This window comes from Eublepharis macularius, chromosome 3 (genome assembly GCF_028583425.1).
Source record: "Eublepharis macularius isolate TG4126 chromosome 3, MPM_Emac_v1.0, whole genome shotgun sequence".
Lineage (NCBI taxonomy): Eukaryota > Metazoa > Chordata > Lepidosauria > Squamata > Eublepharidae > Eublepharis > Eublepharis macularius.
The window spans coordinates 74,027,263-74,043,720 of NC_072792.1; the positions used below are offsets into that span (position 1 = coordinate 74,027,263).

At 48.5% G+C, this 16,458-nt stretch overlaps 1 protein-coding gene and 1 non-coding gene across 2 annotated transcripts in view; both read left to right on the forward strand.

Annotated features, from left to right (window-relative positions):
- POLA1 (DNA polymerase alpha 1, catalytic subunit) overlaps positions 1–16,458 on the forward strand; it is a 399,534-nt gene that overhangs the window by 38,702 nt on the left and 344,374 nt on the right. Inside the window, exons 23-24 of the mRNA XM_054974131.1 lie at positions 4,727–4,826; positions 6,016–6,140. Coding sequence (XP_054830106.1) covers positions 4,727–4,826; positions 6,016–6,140 — 225 coding nt within the window. The remainder of the gene's footprint in view (positions 1–4,726; positions 4,827–6,015; positions 6,141–16,458) is intronic.
- On the forward strand, positions 5,633–5,768 carry LOC129326831 (small Cajal body-specific RNA 24). The gene has a single exon (XR_008596752.1). It is a non-coding gene; the product is annotated as a small Cajal body-specific RNA 24 (non-coding RNA).

Genomic DNA, 16,458 nt, shown 5'->3' on the forward strand with positions numbered 1-16,458 from the left:
TAGCCTGATTAATGGGGCTATCTTACAGGCAAGCCTCCTTGATAGATGGTTGAAGGATTTAACCACCAACTATGCTGGAACAAAACTCTCAGAATTGCTTTCAATCCATCACCTCCATAATCTACACGGCACCAGATTCGACTCCTCATGCGGAACATACACTTATATCTCTTCCTGTGGTACCAGTACAATTGACTACATCCTAGTTTCATCATCTCTCCTATCACTTATCCCCCGCTTTAATGTGGAGGATAGATCAGAGAGCAAGCACAGTCCATTAAGTTTAACTTTAAACTTCTTAGAAACTTTTCCATCTGGCAACCCGAAGAACCCAACTGATGGCATACGCCTAGGAGAAAGAAGAATCAGATGGTCCTTGCAGCTAAATTCCAACATAGCTGAGCTTATGGAAAGTGAAGCCTTCAGGTCTTTATGGCAACAAATATTGACAAATGTTTCCAGCCAGACTGAACTCTATGAAGAATTAATAAAACTTTTTAGGCCTCATCTAGTCCAGACCAAGCCCCCAACTCCCCATACAATGTTTTCAAGGGGATGATTCAATCAGGAATGTAGACAATTCAGAAATAAACTACATAGATGTCTTCGGTGGGCACACTCTAGATCAGGGGGACCACCTATCGAACAGTTAACTTCCATGCGTTCAGCCTACAAAGAGTTGCTAAAACAAAAGAAGCAAGCCTTCACCAGATCCTTGTGACATGAACTTGATCTTGAAGTTCAAAGTAAAAACGAATCAAGGTTCTGGAACCTGGTATCCTTGTATCTCTTGATCCTGGTATCTCTTGTATCCTGGTATCTCTTGATTGATGCCCAAATCAGCATCAAAGACTGGTTCTCTCACTTTAGTCAGATCTTCAGCAGCTACACTAGCGAATCTTATACTGACAAGTCATCTGTTTAACAATTCAGCTTTCTAGATGCTCCCCATTGGCCCCCAGTCACAACTGAGGAGGTCAGAAATCTTATAAATTCCCTTAAACATGGAAAGGCCCCAGGTGAAGATATGATTCCTCCGGAGCTCTTCATGCAATTTCCTGATTGGTGGGTGCCTGTACTGGCAAAGGTGTTCACCCAAATTAATTCAACTGGACTCCTTCCTGCCGGGTGGAAACAAAGCATAGTAGTGCCCATATTCAAAAAGGGCAACAAACTGGATCCCCACAACTACCGACCCATCAGCTTGTTGGACATTGCTTCTAAACTTTACAGCAAATTTTTATTGAGAAAACTGGAAGATTGGGAAGCGGACAATCAGGTCATTCTTCCAGAACAAGCCGGCTTCAGGAAAGGCCAAGGTACCATCAACCATTGCCGGGGCTTATACCAGTTAGCTACCATTTGTGTAAAGGGCCCTACCACCATCTATATGTGGCCTTTGTCGACTTAGCAGCAGCCTTTGACTCAACTGACAGAGCTAGGCTGTGGACTAAACTGGAAAGAACTAACATTGACGTCTCTTGCACCAGCACATCATCTACAATAAGAGTGGGTATCTCAGGCTCAGTGACTGATAGTATCCCTGTAACTAGAGAGGTGAAACAGGGCTGCATTCTTGCCCCTTTTCTCTTTAACTTTTATATCAATTACATCATCAGAAGGCTTTCAGTCCCCGAAGTTCTCCCCCCTCGCCTCGGTACGCGGAAGATTTCTGTTCTTCTTTATGCTTACGACATGGTCCTTCTGCCTATGACTAGTACTGACCTTAGAAGATCCCTGTCGAGACTCAGTGATTTTTGGAAAGAAGAGCGCCTAAAAATAAACTATTCCAAGACCAAGGTGATGGTCTTCGGAAATCGGAGGCTTACTTCCCGTTGGTCAATAGACGACGTTCCAGTTGCGCGAACCCAAACCTTCAAATACCTGGGACACACTCTCTTGGAAGGCGCATACAGAAATCATAAAATCATCAGCCCTCCGTTCAGTAGGGGCAATTCTAAAGTTCTATCGCTCTAAAGGGGGTTTTCAGATCGATCCAGCTTTAAAGCTTTATCAGAGCAAGACAATTGCCCAACTTCTCTGTGGTGTAGAGGTGTGGGGCTGGAACGATACTATCATTGCCAGTCTAGAGAGAATCCAAAATCTCTTCATGAAAAGGCTCCTTGCATTACCCATAAATACCCCAGCTGTACTGTTAAGAGCTGAATTGGACCTTCCTTCTCTCTGGGCACATGCACATAAAGCCTTCCTCAACTACTGGCACAAACTGAAGAGAGCCCTTGCAGATCATCTTTCAACCATCTGTTTCCTAGCCAGCCAGAAAGACCCCAAATGGCAGCTGACATATAACAGTATTCTGCAAACATATAACCTCCCAGATATAATCTTCGGGCCTTCTCAGTCGGACTTTAACAGCAGGGAGCAAATATAAAGGCAAGGTGCTGCCCTTGGTACGCGAGTTATACAAGAAAATAAATCCCCGCCTTGGTTCAAATTAATTAAGCTGGACCATACTAGGGCACAATACCTAATCAAGATCTCAGCAAACTACGTGTAGCCTTCACCTCAGTCCGCTTTCAGTCAATGAAAACAGCTATGCTTGAAGGCCATTGTTCCAAGATTCCAGCTGCTCAGCGCCTTTGCCTGTGTGGTGGCTCAGAGCCAGAAGACTTGTGTCACTATTTACTACACTGCCCCCACTCTACACATCCCCCAGAAAGAAATTTTTAAGTCCAATCCTAGCTAGTTTAGGTTTCAGACAAGATAACGAAAACATTGTTGCTTCATTAGCAGATGTGGACCCAGAGACCTCGTACAGGGTTGCTCTTTTTGCCCTTGCAGCAGGGAAAATCCGAGAGAAGGTCGTGACAGCACAGGGCTGTCCACAGGCTATAGTGTAATTCCTATAGTGTTTTATCAAGTTTGTACTGTATATTTTCCTGCATCATCGCTCATATTTTTGTTACTGTTTTATTGTTTGTAACGGCCTTGGGCCTAATGCAATAAACCTTACCTACCTACCTATCTTAGAAGCAAGAATTCTCACTCAGGTTTGATGCTTTGCACTGTCAGTTCTTCATTTGTGCCCAATGCTTCTGCTGATTATTTCATTTCATTGTAGATATTTGCATCATTCTGAGCTCTCTAATTACCAAATGAGTTAGAAAGTGTTAAAATTACAGCCTGAATTGGCAGTTGCAAAAAACAGTTTAAGTCTTTTCTTTTAAATGTGATTTGATGATAAACTGCAAGATCAAGATCAGTTGAGTCTGTTGCTTAAAAGTAGCTTCCAGTTGTCAGAGTGAAACACAGTATCCCATCTTTGATAGCCTACTCCAACTAAAATAATAAAATATTTAATGTTGCCTTTCACAGTTGGCGGATTTCCTTTGGCAAACACACGCTTCCCCCTGAAGCTGGGAAAAGCCTTGAAAATGAATTCTAGAAAGTGCAAACGTGCAGTATGGACTAGTCTGTGTGTATACATAAGCAGACTGCTGATTTAACATAACTGCTCTAAAGTTTTAAAAGAACAGTTGCTTGATGCAACAAGGGACTGCTCATACGTACAGGAAACTAATATATGTTTAAAGTGAAGATGTGGCAGGGTTGTCAGAAGTGCATTTGTTACATTATGCAATGTGTGAGCACCCAAATTAATAAGCATCTAATTTCTTACCACACTATAGAAGAGTGCAAGTAATTCACAGTCATTATGGCATTCGTTTAAAAAGGGACAAACATGATCCCTTGAACTTCATGGAAGAGATTAATTAGTGCATTCTTGGCTTTCTGCAGACTGTTTCTCTAGCAGCAACAGGTCCCATTAAGTTTGTTTTGTGTGAGCTGGGAAAAGTAAGCCATCTAGGAGAGACTGCTGAAGAAATTTTGGGTGTGGAGGAGAATCAAGTGCTTTCATAGATTGCTTTTTTTTTCTCCCCACCTCTTTCCCTGGCTGTAGCCTCCTCCATGTCACATTGCTCTTGAGTGTCCTCTAATCATCTGGAGAAGCTTTTTAGGGGATGTAGGAGCTGGGGGGGGGGGACAGGAATGTCTTCCACTCATACAGGGATTTTTTTCTACCCAAGCTCAGCATACAGTAGTTAAGCCATGGCAGCTAAGGATCCTAGCATGCCTGTCTATCCCAAGGCCCATTCTTCTTATTGAATAATTCAACATTTTCTCTTCTTCTAGGGAAAATAGGGTGAAGCGAACATATTGATTCAATACTTTAATTAAAACTTATTTTATAATAGGGTTGCATTTTACAGTATCTTAAGCATCTTTACAGTATCTTAAGTTAACAGTTACTCCCACATTATTTATCACTTTACCTGTAAAATATAGTCTTAAAGGGGTGGTACGCATAGATACTATTTTCATATGCTCTGTCCAGAATATCTTAGGATATTTTCTACCATATGTGTGCTCTTTCAGCAGAAAGTCTCACAGCATTTATTTACTAAGCAGTACTCCTGGACAAGTGTGTATAGTATTGCAGCCTTAGTATTTACACATTTTTATGAGTAGCATTAAGTACTAGGCATTTTTAATTTTTTTTGGCTCCATATTCAGGATTATTTTCATTTGATATCTCTTTATTTAGAGCTCAAAAGTAAATTTTAAACATGAATGGACTGGTCCCCCCCCCCCCCAGTATAGCATTCATTGTTACTGAATTTTATCTCATTTTTGAAAAATAAATAATTTATATTTAGACCTTTAGCTTGGTCCTTAAAAATTTTTTTTTTCATGTTTCAAATAGCTAGATGATGATGAAGATTTTGAAACCGATCATAATAAATCAAAAATGGCACGAAAAAAGGCAGCATATTCTGGAGGCTTAGTTTTGGATCCAAAAATTGGTAAGACTTGTCAGTTCCACTGTTTGGAACAGTAGATCAAGCCCATAGGTAATAAAGAGATGAACTGGCTTGCTTTGAAGTAATTTAATCAGTTCAGACCTTTTTTTTTTTTGGTGAAGCGTAACTACCACAATAATGGTATAGGCATAGTAGTGGAACAATTGTGTATTGTACAAATGCTGTTACTGTTTCTATTTTGGAAGTACAGAAAAAGATATACCATTAATTGAGAGAATAGTATATCTTCAGTTGAATTTGTCAGAGGAAAATGTTTGCTTTAGAGTATTTAGACCTAATTGAGCTGCTGCATAGAAATACATTTTCTTATCAGTGGTGCATGTAGAATGAGAAATTGTGTACATACTTGTAGATGTCATATATAAAATGTACATAGTATAGAAAATGAAGAGAGATAATTGGTGTACTCAGTTAAGCTGTCTTGCTTATAGGTAGGTAGACAAATATAATACTAGTGGAAACCATGGAAAGGATAACTTTTTGGTTACGTTCTACTATTTTGAAGATTTTCTTTTGAAATAAGTCTTAAATCAATCATGAACTTGTAGCTATGAAAGAACTATGCATTGTGTTTTGGGGTCAGGGGGAAAGCTAGTTTGTGTTCTAATCCCTGGCCTCCATTTTGTCTGACTGAAATGTGAAAGTAGAGGCCAAAAAAGATTCAAACTAACTTAATATATTAGTAGGTGTGACACTAAAAAACTGATAGCTCTATAGTTTGCTTGTAGGCATCACATTTAGCATTGTTATGTGGATTAATAATACTTTTCTCTGTAATTTTTATTTAGTGGATGCTTAAAAAAAATTCAGTGTCTCCTTTCAATGGAGATAGCTGGGGGAAAAAAGTATCCTATAGTAACAAAGGAGCTTTCTGTTCAACTCTGGATAGTGTCACAGAGCTGAATCGTTCCACTTCTGACAAATCTGCAACACTGACTAGTATAATAAAAATATAATATTTTGAAATACTATTTTGATTGGATCCTTTGGTTAAACAAATGTCATGATCAATGTAAACTATAGTTTATGATGGTACTACAAATTTTTCCTTTCTTGCAGAGACTGCCCCTCTTCCTCGTTCTTCAACATTATAGAATGATGTACTTCTCTAGGCATATATTGTGCAGCATTAATCATTGTAACCTGAATTATGTTTTTATTATAATTTCAGGATTTTATGACAAGTTCATTCTGCTACTTGACTTCAATAGCTTGTACCCTTCAATTATCCAAGAGTTTAACATATGTTTCACGACAGTTCATAGGGTGTCTTCTAATATGCAGAAAAAGACAGAGGTATGTATTTAGTTTGATAGTCACTTTAATATTTGATTAATAACAATTTAATGTGTATGAGCTAGCTCCAGCGGAGGTATATTAGATTAAGTTTAGATGTAACATAGTATTTTGGTGGCGATGAAAACGATCTATTGTTTTTAATGAAAATAGACACTTTTTCAGTGTGCCTAATTTTGGTGATAGAGAAAGTTTTGTAGTTGTATAATAATTTATATAGTATTTGTGTTCACAGCACTTTACATTATCACATGAGTCCGTACAACAGCCCAGTAAGATAAGTCAGGTAGAATGGAGTGAGCTTTAGAGTGGTTTCTGTTGTGGGTAGAATGAAACCTTCATATGGATTGAATGTATCATTAGCATGTCAAACACTGTGGTGGACTGCTTCAAAGAAAGACTCTGGTTCAAATACTGTGGAGGTTACATCTAACATCTTTTGGCAGTTCAGTTGTTGGTTACGATGGCTGAGAGATTTGCCCCAACAACAGGGGTTTTGCTCCATTCCATTCTCATGGATACCTTAGCCAGGGACTTATTTCTGCCCTGATTTCTTGAGTCATTCAGAGGTTACATCAAGGTAACATTCTGGTACCACTACCCCCACTGTGGAGGCTATGATTGCCAGATGGGAGGCATGGCATTGGATGCTCTGTTAGGATCAGATTCCTATTGGAATGAGCAATATGGGGTATATGTAACTTTGAGAAGTAGACTGTGTTGTTCATCTTCGTTCTTCTGTGCCTCCACACATGGGGACTGCGCAGGCGCAGGCCAGCCACCGGAGAATTTTCTACAGCTTCTATAGCTCCGAAGGGGCCGTTTGTCGCGCGCCTCAGCGACCGTTTTCCCGCCCAAACGGTCACATGCTCCTCCAGCGACCAACGGCCCCTTCCCTCAGTTCTCTTCTTGCCGCCACTTGGAGAGAACGTGAGCTTCGTTGCTCTGTCTTTTGTGTGCTCTTGAACTTCTTGGTTGATCTTTTGGTTTGACTTCGGACTTCGGACTACTCTTGTGCTTGCTGATTCGGACTTTGTGTGACCTCGGTAATTATAACTCGGACTGTCTGACCATTCTTTTGCCTGCCCCTGAAGATGGCCTCCAAGGTGCTCTTCAAGCATTGCATTCAGTGCCACACTAAAATGGCCCAGACCGATGGCCATGAGTTATGCTTATTTTGTCTGGGGGAGACCCACCATGTCCCGGCCTGTAAAATATGCGAAGGCTTTACCAATAAGGCCCGGCAGGAGCGCAAGGCCCGGCTGAACTCCTCCCTGTGGCAGAAGGTCATGTCCGAGGGTACTCCGATGCCTTCCCCTACGGCTGGCCCTAGCCCCTCTTCTGAAAAGCGTTCCCGAGCGGGCTCAGTGGCTTCGGCGAAGTCGGCATCGAGATCTCGGCCGGCGAGTGCTGCGGCGTCGAGAGCGACCTCTCCGGCGCAGGGTTCGGTGAGACCGCCCCGAAGCGCTTCCGCATCTCGATCGGATCTGAGGGCGTCCGACTCGGAGACGAGACTAGTGGTGCCGAGTCCACGGTCGGATCCGAAGAAGGCTGCATTGGTTCCGAGGAAGTCAACGTCGGGCAAGGTGTCGAAGCTGAGGCCGGGTTCCGCCACGAGCCCAACTTCCGGAGGAGCGTCGGTTCCGAGGGCCTCGTCGGAACCGCCGACCAAAAAGCATAAGAAGGCGCACCGCCATCGATCGCCGCGCTCGGTTCCGGCAGAGGAGGTGATTGAGATCCCTCGCACGCCTTCTCCCCAGCTGGATTCGCCGGCTCCGGAGGAGGTACCTGATCCGGTGGCCTTCGAGGAGGTACCACTCGGGCACCCTGTGGCCGCGGATCCGAGCCCGTTGAGTAGCCGTCGGCTCCGACCGTCGCCAGCTCGTCGGTCCCCAGCAGCTTCCAGCCGTGATCGGCGCCGATCCGGGGCTGGGAGCGTCGGTTCCGGGCACTCGGTAGAGTCGCGCCATCGTCAGGCCTCCTACATCCCTCCGGTCTACCACTGCCAGTGGGAAGGGGCACCTGTCGGCTTCGGGTACTCGGATCCGAAGCCATCCACGTCAACGCAGGGTTGGTTCCATCCGCCGTTCCGGGGAGAGGAGTCACTGCACGGTTCCGAGGAAGGAGAGGCTGAGAGCGTCGGGGACTACCGGTCTGAATCCTGGTCGGAGCCGTCCCCGGATGACAACGTGGCGCCAAGCACCAGCTCTCCTTATGAGGACCTGAGAATTTATTCGGACCAGATGGCCCGTATGGCTCAGGCACTCGAGATGGACATCTCCTCAGCGACTCCCCAGACCAAGGACAAGCTCCTGAAGAGGATCTATGGAGACAACCCAGCTACCATTGGCTTTCCTATGTTGGAAGGGATCGAGGAGATCGTGGAGAAGGTCTGGAAGGTGCCCTGTGATCAGCATGCTACGTCCAAAAGGATAGAGCAAATGTACAAGGTGAAGCAGGGCACCTGGCAGTCCCTGGCAAGACACCCTCCACCCTCCTCGTTGGTCACCGAGGAATTCCAGCCTCGTCGGTCGGGCCCACCTTCTGCACCACCGGACAAGAAGGGCAGGAAGATCGATGCGATGGGTAAGCACCAGTACTCCATCTCCTCCCTGGACCTCAGGATCGCCAACTATCAGACGATCATGGCAGGTTACCAACTGTATTTGTGGGAGAAGCTGGCGTCCTACGTGGGAGACCTACCTCCTGATAAGAAAGCTGTGGTCTCCCTGCTCCAGACCAAGGCTGTGCGGCTGTCCAAGCAGCAGATGAACGCAGGAAGCCATGCTGCTGACACTGCTGCGCGTGGGATGGCTTCGGCCATAGTCCTCAGGCGTCACTCCTGGCTACGGTCACCGGCCCTGTCGCAGGAGGTGCGGTCGAGGGTCGAGGGCCTGCCCTTCAAAGGGGACTCTCTGTTCTCAACATCAACAGACGACGCCCTCAAGAAGAAGAAAGAGGACAGGCAGACGGCGCGGTCCTTGGGGCTGGCACCAGCGGACAGGCCCACCTCCAAGCCACGGTACGCTTCACGGTACGCTCCGTACCATTACCAGGGCAGGTTCCAGCAGCAGCGGCCTGGTTACCAGCAGTATCCTGCCTATCCGCAGCGGCACTACACCCCCTCACAACAACCCAGGAGGCGTAGACCCTTCAAGCCTCGCCCGTCACAACCTCCAGCCCAGCAAAAGGATCAGCAGGGTCTTGGGAGGCAGTATTGACGGGTCAACCCAGCCGTACCCCTGAATTTTTCGGACAGACTGAGGCCTTTTCTCTTCGAGTGGGAGTCAATAACATCTGACTCATGGGTCTTAACTATCGTTGATAAGGGATACGGGCTGGAGTTCATTGAGCGGCCTGAGTGCAGCTCACCCCAGTCAGCTGTAAATAATACTATGGCCGAGCTGGATGCGGAGATCGTGTCGCTCTTGGCCAAAGGTGCTGTGGAGGAAATGGCCTATGAGGAGTCTGTAAGGGGGTTCTTCTCTAGGTTCTTCCTCGTCCCCAAGAAGGATGGAGGTTTACGCCCCATTCTAGATTTGAGGGGCCTTAATGCCTTTTTAAGGGTTACCAAATTTAAGATGGTCACTCTGTCAACAGTGATCTCTTTGCTAAAGAAGGGAGATTGGTTTGTGGTCCTCGATTTGAAGGACGCCTACTTCCATGTGGGGATACATGAGGAGCACAGGAAATACCTGAGCTTCGTTTACCGGCAAAGAGTTTTCCGGTATAAGGTGCTGCCCTTTGGCCTATCCACGGCGCCACGTGTATTCACCAAATGTGTGGCTCCTGTGGTCTCCTTCCTGTGGGAGGAGGGCTGTACCATCTTTCCCTACCTCGATGTCTGGCTCATCGTGGCTGGTTCGGAATCTAAGCTGGTGCAAGACATAAAATTGGTACTGAGCACTTGCGAACGCTTGGGGCTCCTGGTAAATTTTGAGAAATCCAAACTGGTACCCAACCGCACAGTCTCTTACATCGGTGCACTGTTAGACTCTGTGGAGGGTAAGGCTCTGCTCCCCCTGGAGAGGGCTAGGTCCCTAAGGGGTCTTGTGCCCATGTTTAAGAGGAACCGTTTCCAATCCGTACGCACTATCCAGTGCTTGTTAGGTCATATGGCAGCGGCCACCTCTGTGGTCCCCTTCGCTAGGCTGCATATGCGCCCTCTCCAAAACTGGTTTGTAAGGAGGTACGATGCTATGCAGCACCCTCCGTCCCTCAAGCTCTCCATCCCAAGGGTCATCCTGTCCTCCTTGGACTGGTGGTTGTCTGATGACAATTTGTTTAAAGGGACCACTTTTGGCTATCAGCATCCTGACATCACAGTGACTACTGACGCCTCTCTGCTGGGCTGGGGTGCTTATTGTGGTGATGTGTGTGTGCAAGATGTCTGGTCTGAGAGGGAAAAAACCCTCCATATTAATGTGCTTGAACTAAGAGCCATTCGTTTCGCACTTGTGTCCCTTGCAGCGTTGCTACAAAATCGCCAGGTGTTGGTACAGACGGACAACACGACAGCCATGTACTACATAAATCAGCAAGGGGGCACAGCATCTATAGCTCTCTGCCGGGAAGCCACGCTCACTTGGCAGTGGGCAATCAGGAATGGTGTGATGCTTCGAGCTATACACGTGGCAGGTTCAGACAACACTCGGGCGGATGCCCTGAGCAGGGTCCTCTTGTTGGACCGCGAGTGGGAACTGAACGCAGAGTGCAATGGGCCGATCTTTCAGATGTGGGGCCATCCGGACATAGATGTGTTCGCAACTGCGGGCAACGCCAAGGCCCAGAGGTTCTGTTCGAGGGCTGGGGGCGACCCCCTCTCTATTGGGGATGCCTTCCAATTTATGTGGACCCAGGGGTTGCATTACATGTTTCCACCATTCCCCTTGATTCTCAAGGTCCTGTGCAAAATAGAGGAGGACGGGACGGACTGCATCCTTGTGGCCCCCTTTTGGCCGAGACAGGTTTGGTTTCCCAAGCTCCTGCGGATGTCCCAACGGACATATGTGAGTCTGCCCCCTTGGCAGGATCTCCTACGGAACGGGAGCCTGGCCCATCACGACCCCGGGAAGCTGCACCTTACAGTTTGGCGGATCTTTCCCCGCCAGTAGCGTTTTCAGATCAGGTGGAAAGGGTCTTAGTGAATGCTAGGAAGCCGTCCACTAGGCGCTCCTACGCTGCTAAGTGGCGTAGGTTCGAGGCGTGGGCACTTGCTGAAGGAGTGGTGCCTGCCAGTAGCCCCCTTGGGCTCGTATTTGATTATCTGTGCCAGCTGAGGGACCAAGGGTTGAAAGTCACCTCCCTCAAGGTCCATCTTGCAGCTGTCTCTGCTTTCCATTCTCGGGTGGAAGGTAGCACAGTGTTTTCTCACCCTAAGTCCCGCCAGTTCCTGAAAGGGATGTTTAACCTTTACCCACCAGAGTCCTCTCCTGTACCTCTGTGGTCCCTAACCCTGGTGCTTTCACGACTGATGTTGCCTCCTTTCGAGCCTCTGGCAACCTGCCCCTTGGATCTCCTATCGTACAAGGTGGCATTCCTGGTGGCCGTGACTTCTGCCAGGAGGGTTAGCGAGCTGTCGGCTCTAAGATCTGACCCCCCTTTCCTCCTATTTCACTCTAATAGGGTGGTCCTGCGCCCCTGCCTAGGCTTCCTGCCTAAGGTGGTGTCCGCTTTTCACTTCTCGCAGGACATTACGCTGCCTGTGTTCTTTCCCCAACCTTCTTCAAAAGGGGAAGAGGCCCTTCATACGTTGGACCTGAAAAGGGCCCTAGCGTTCTACTTGGACAGGACTAAGGTCTTCCGTGCTAGTCCTCACTTGTTTGTGTGTTTTGGGGCCAAGGATAAGGGTAATAGGGCATCTTCACAGACCCTGTCACGATGGATCGTGTCGGCCATTGCTAAGGCCTATTCTCTGGCTGGGGTGGCTTGCCCGCTTCAGGTCAGGGCCCATTCCACAAGGTCCCAAGCTGCCTCTTCGGCGCTCCTCAGGGGTGTGCCCCTGGTTAGCATTTGTAAGGCGGCCACATGGTCCTCTGCTGACACTTTTGTGAGGCATTATGCCGTTGATGTCAATGCAGAGCAGGATGTGTCTGTGGCCAAGGCTGTCCTACATTCCCTGTTTTCCTAAGGGAGTCTTGGATGGTATGGTGGTATTACACGACCTCTTGGGTTTGTATATATGTATATATATGTGTATATATATTTATTGGACATATTTATTGCACATGCTGTGTATATGTATATATGGACATTACCTGTATAGTTTGTAGTATATTTATTGCATGTGTCGATTGTTACTGTGTTGTATATAATAAAATTGAGTTGGACTTCACCCCACCTTCCTCATTGTGTGAAGCTTGGTACTCTCCCATGTGTGGAGGCACAGAAGAACGAAGATGAAAACAGGGTTAACATACCTGTAACTTATGTTCATCGAGTTCTTCTGTGCTGACACACAACCCTCCCTCCTACCCCGCTGTGAATTCCAACGCATGATACTGTGATGGCTATAACGAAAATTGGTGTCTTTGAAGGTTTATGGCTATGTGTGTTGGTTAAGCGATGGCAAGGGAGAACTGAGGGAAGGGGCCGTTGGTCGCTGGAGGAGCATGTGACCGTTTGGGCGGGAAAACGGTCGCTGAGGTGCGCGACAAACGGCCCCTTCGGAGCTATAGAAGCTGTAGAAAATTCTCCGGCAGCTGGCCTGCGCCTGCGCAGTCCCCATGTGTGTCAGCACAGAAGAACTCGATGAACATAAGTTACAGGTATGTTAACCCTGTTTTACTAGACATGGGCACGATTGGAATTACGGCCTGAAAATTGACCCGATTTTGGCGTTTGCGGCATCAGGACCCAGCTGATCGGTTCCGTCCACTGCTCCCGGTTCAGCGGTTGTGTGGGGCCCTCTATCGGGTTTTTATCAGATCAATTGGTTTACGTTCGGGATTGCAGTCTGCAGACAGTCTGGTGCCAGCCATCTGTTCCCGAGGGAACGGAGCCCCGTGGAAATGGAGCCTGGGGAATGCTGGAGCTGTTTGCCCTCCTTCTGTCGCCCTGGAAACGTGAATGGAAGCCCAGCTTTCCTTGATCAGCAGGGCTTCCTTCCAACCACGGAGCAGCCAGAAAAGCGCGCGCCCGTCTCGTCCATTTGGGAGAAGAGAGGGGAGGGCGGGGGAAGGGGGTGTTCTTCTGTAGCCATGGGCACTCGAATCTCATCCCTGCAAAGCCTGAGAGGCAGCTCTTATGGCCAAACACAGCCCTCCTGCGTAGCAGACCCAGGCTTTATAAATAGCCATGTGCTGCGCAACAAAGTTTCACTTTCCGCTCGCAGGTGGAGTTCGACAGAGGCGAGCTCTCACTTGCCGCTTTTGGAGAGAGAAAGCGTAAGAGAGAGAGAGAGAGAGGGAGCTTTAGCTTTGGGCTTCAGCGGATAGGGGATTAGGGAATAGGGAGCTATCTCCTCTGGTTCCAGGGCTGCCGCCTAGCTCTGAGGCCAAGCTCGGTGGGCACCTCGGCTGAGGGCTCAGGTCTGGGGGGGGGAGTGTTGCAGCTGGGGTTGGGCTCTATTCCTATTCTCTCTCTCTGCTTCCAGGGCTGCCGTCTAGCTCTGGGGCCAAGCTCAGTGGGCACCTCCTCGGCTGAGGGCTCACAGAGTATTACACACTCTAGTGCCTGGTCACTCTGGTCTGGGGGAGTGTTGGTGGTGGGGCGCCCTCCCGCGTCGGCATACCCGATTCCCAATTCTGTATCGGAAACGGGACTTGATCGGTGAGGTTTGGGTACCTGGGTTCGGCGCCGCCGCGGAATCACGATCAGCTAAATCGGGATTATTTTTTGGATCGTGCCCATGTCTAGTTGTTACCATTTGTCCACCAGCACTAAGTATCAGTATCTCAATATCTATCAAGCCTCTATGTCATAGCGCAAGATGAGCCTAGAGAACTGAAGTTTTAGTATTGAAGCTGCTTTGGGTGCCCTGATGGACAACCTTCTCCAGGAAAGAAATAGCAGAAGTGCAACCCTATTGATTACCTGGGAACTCTCAATAACTTTCAGTACTAATGACCATGGTATCCTTGTGGACCAGTATGCTGAGATGGGTAGTTCCAAGTTCGAGTGGTTTGCTCCTGTCTGGGTGATGAGCTCCAGAGGGTAGTGCTAGAGAGATCTGCTGAACTCTATAGTAACTTTGCTGAGAGATCCTGCAGAGTTCTTTCTTAGTCTGTTTAGTCTTAGCTATTTAACATCTCTGTGAAGCCTTTGTGGTTTGGAGTGAGATGTCATCAGTTCACTACTGAGACAGCTGATGTTCCTAGTCAAGGGTTAGGGAGTCAGCCACTTCCGGAATGGGTTGCACTTCCCTTAAAGGAGCAAGTTCATAGCTTGAAAGTTATTTGGTCTGTGTTTACAGATGATAAAGTTCAAGCCTCTGTTTTGTGCAGCACCTTTTACCAGTTTTAAGTGGTGTACAAACTATAGCACAAGTGAAATTTATCCAGTTATCCAAGTTCTGATTGTGTCTAGGTTAGATTACTGTGATTCTCTATGTGAGAAACTTAGGAAGCTTCGAAAGATACAGAAAGAAAGCAAGATTGCTGAGTTGTGTGACTTACAGAGAGCATGTTATGTCAGTTTTTAAAAAGTTCACTGGCTCCCACTTTGTTTCTGGAAGCAATTTGTTAAGGCCTTGAGTGGTCTAGAACCAGAGTAATTAAAAGTTCATCTTCGTTCTTCTGTGCTTCCACACATGGGGGACTACGCAGGCGCAGGCCAGCCGCCGGAGAATTTTCTACAGCTTCTATAGCTCCGAAGGGGCCGTTTGTCGCTCGCCTCAGCGACCGTTTTCCCGCCCAAACGGTCACATGCTCCTCCAGCGACCAACGGCCCCTTCCCTCAGTTCTCTTCTTGCCGCCGCTTGGAGAGAACGTGAGCTTCGTTGCTGTGTTTTTGTGTGCTTTTGAACTTCTGGATTGATCTTTTGGCTTGACTTCGGACATCGGACTTCGGACTACTCTTCTGCTTACTGATTTGGACTTTGCTTGGACTCGGTAATTACGACTCGGAGTGTTTGACCCCCTCTTTTAGCGTGCCCCTGAAGATGGCCTCAAAGGCGCTCTTCAAACACTGTGTGAAGTGCCACACGAAGATGGCACAAACTGATGGCCGTGACTTGTGCCTTTTTTGCTTGGGGGAGACCCATAACGTGACCGCATGCAAGGTCTGCCAGGGGTTCACCCACAAGGCTCGGCAGGATCGCCAAGCCCGGCTAAACTCCGCCTTGAGGAAGTCCGTGATGTCGGAGGCCACCTTGATGCCCTCTGCTAAGGCCGGCCCAAGCCCCTCTGCCGAACGGCGATCTAGAGCGGGTTCAGTGGCTTCCGCAAGGTCGGGGTCGAAATCGCGGCCCCCAAGTGCCTCGGCGTCGAAAGTGGCCTCACCGGCGCAGGGATCGGCAAGGCCGCCCCGAAGCGCGTCTTCTACCCGCTCGGATCCGAGGCCGGCTTCGGAACCGAGGATCGTGGTGCCGAGCCCCCGCTCGGAGCCGACGGCTGGCTCGATTCCGATCAGAGCGAAGGTGTCGAAGCCGAGGTCCACGTCGAGGTCGAAGAGCCCTTCAGTTCGGAGGTCCTCATCGGAGCCACCGGCCAAGAAGAAGACTAAACATCGCCATTGGTCTCCGCGTCCTGTTCCACCAGAAGACGACATCGTACTCCCTCGCACGCCTTCTCCCCACCTGGGTTCCCCGGATCCAGAGGAGGTCCTGGAACCGGTGCCGGAACCAACGGCCTTCGAGGTCGTGCAGGTGGAGTTTTCTCCGGGGCCGGTACCGAGCCCCCTGGTGAGTGGGAGCCGACCATCACCTGTCCGTCGTTCCCCAGCTGCTTCCATCCACGGACGGCGTCGGTCCGAGGGGAGTGGCGGTTCTGACCGTTCCATTGCGTCCCGTCATCGCCAGGCTTCTTACCTTCCCCCGACGTACCACTATCAGTGGGATGGGGCACCTGCCGGGATCTCCGGCTCGGAACCGAGGACTTCTACGTCGAGGCAAGCGTGGCTCCCCCCGCCGATCCAGGGAGAGGAATCACAGCACGGTTCCGAAGGAGAAGAAGTGGAGAGCGTGGGGGACTACCGTTCCGAGTCCTGGTCCGAGCCTTCGCCGGATGATGAAATGGCGCCGAGCACCAGCTCACCATATGAGGATCTGAGGATCTACTCAGACCAGATGTCAACGCCTGGGGCTCTTGGTAAACTTTGAAAAATCCAAGCTGGTGCCCACCTGCAATGTTTCCTACATTGGTGCACTGTTGGACTCCGT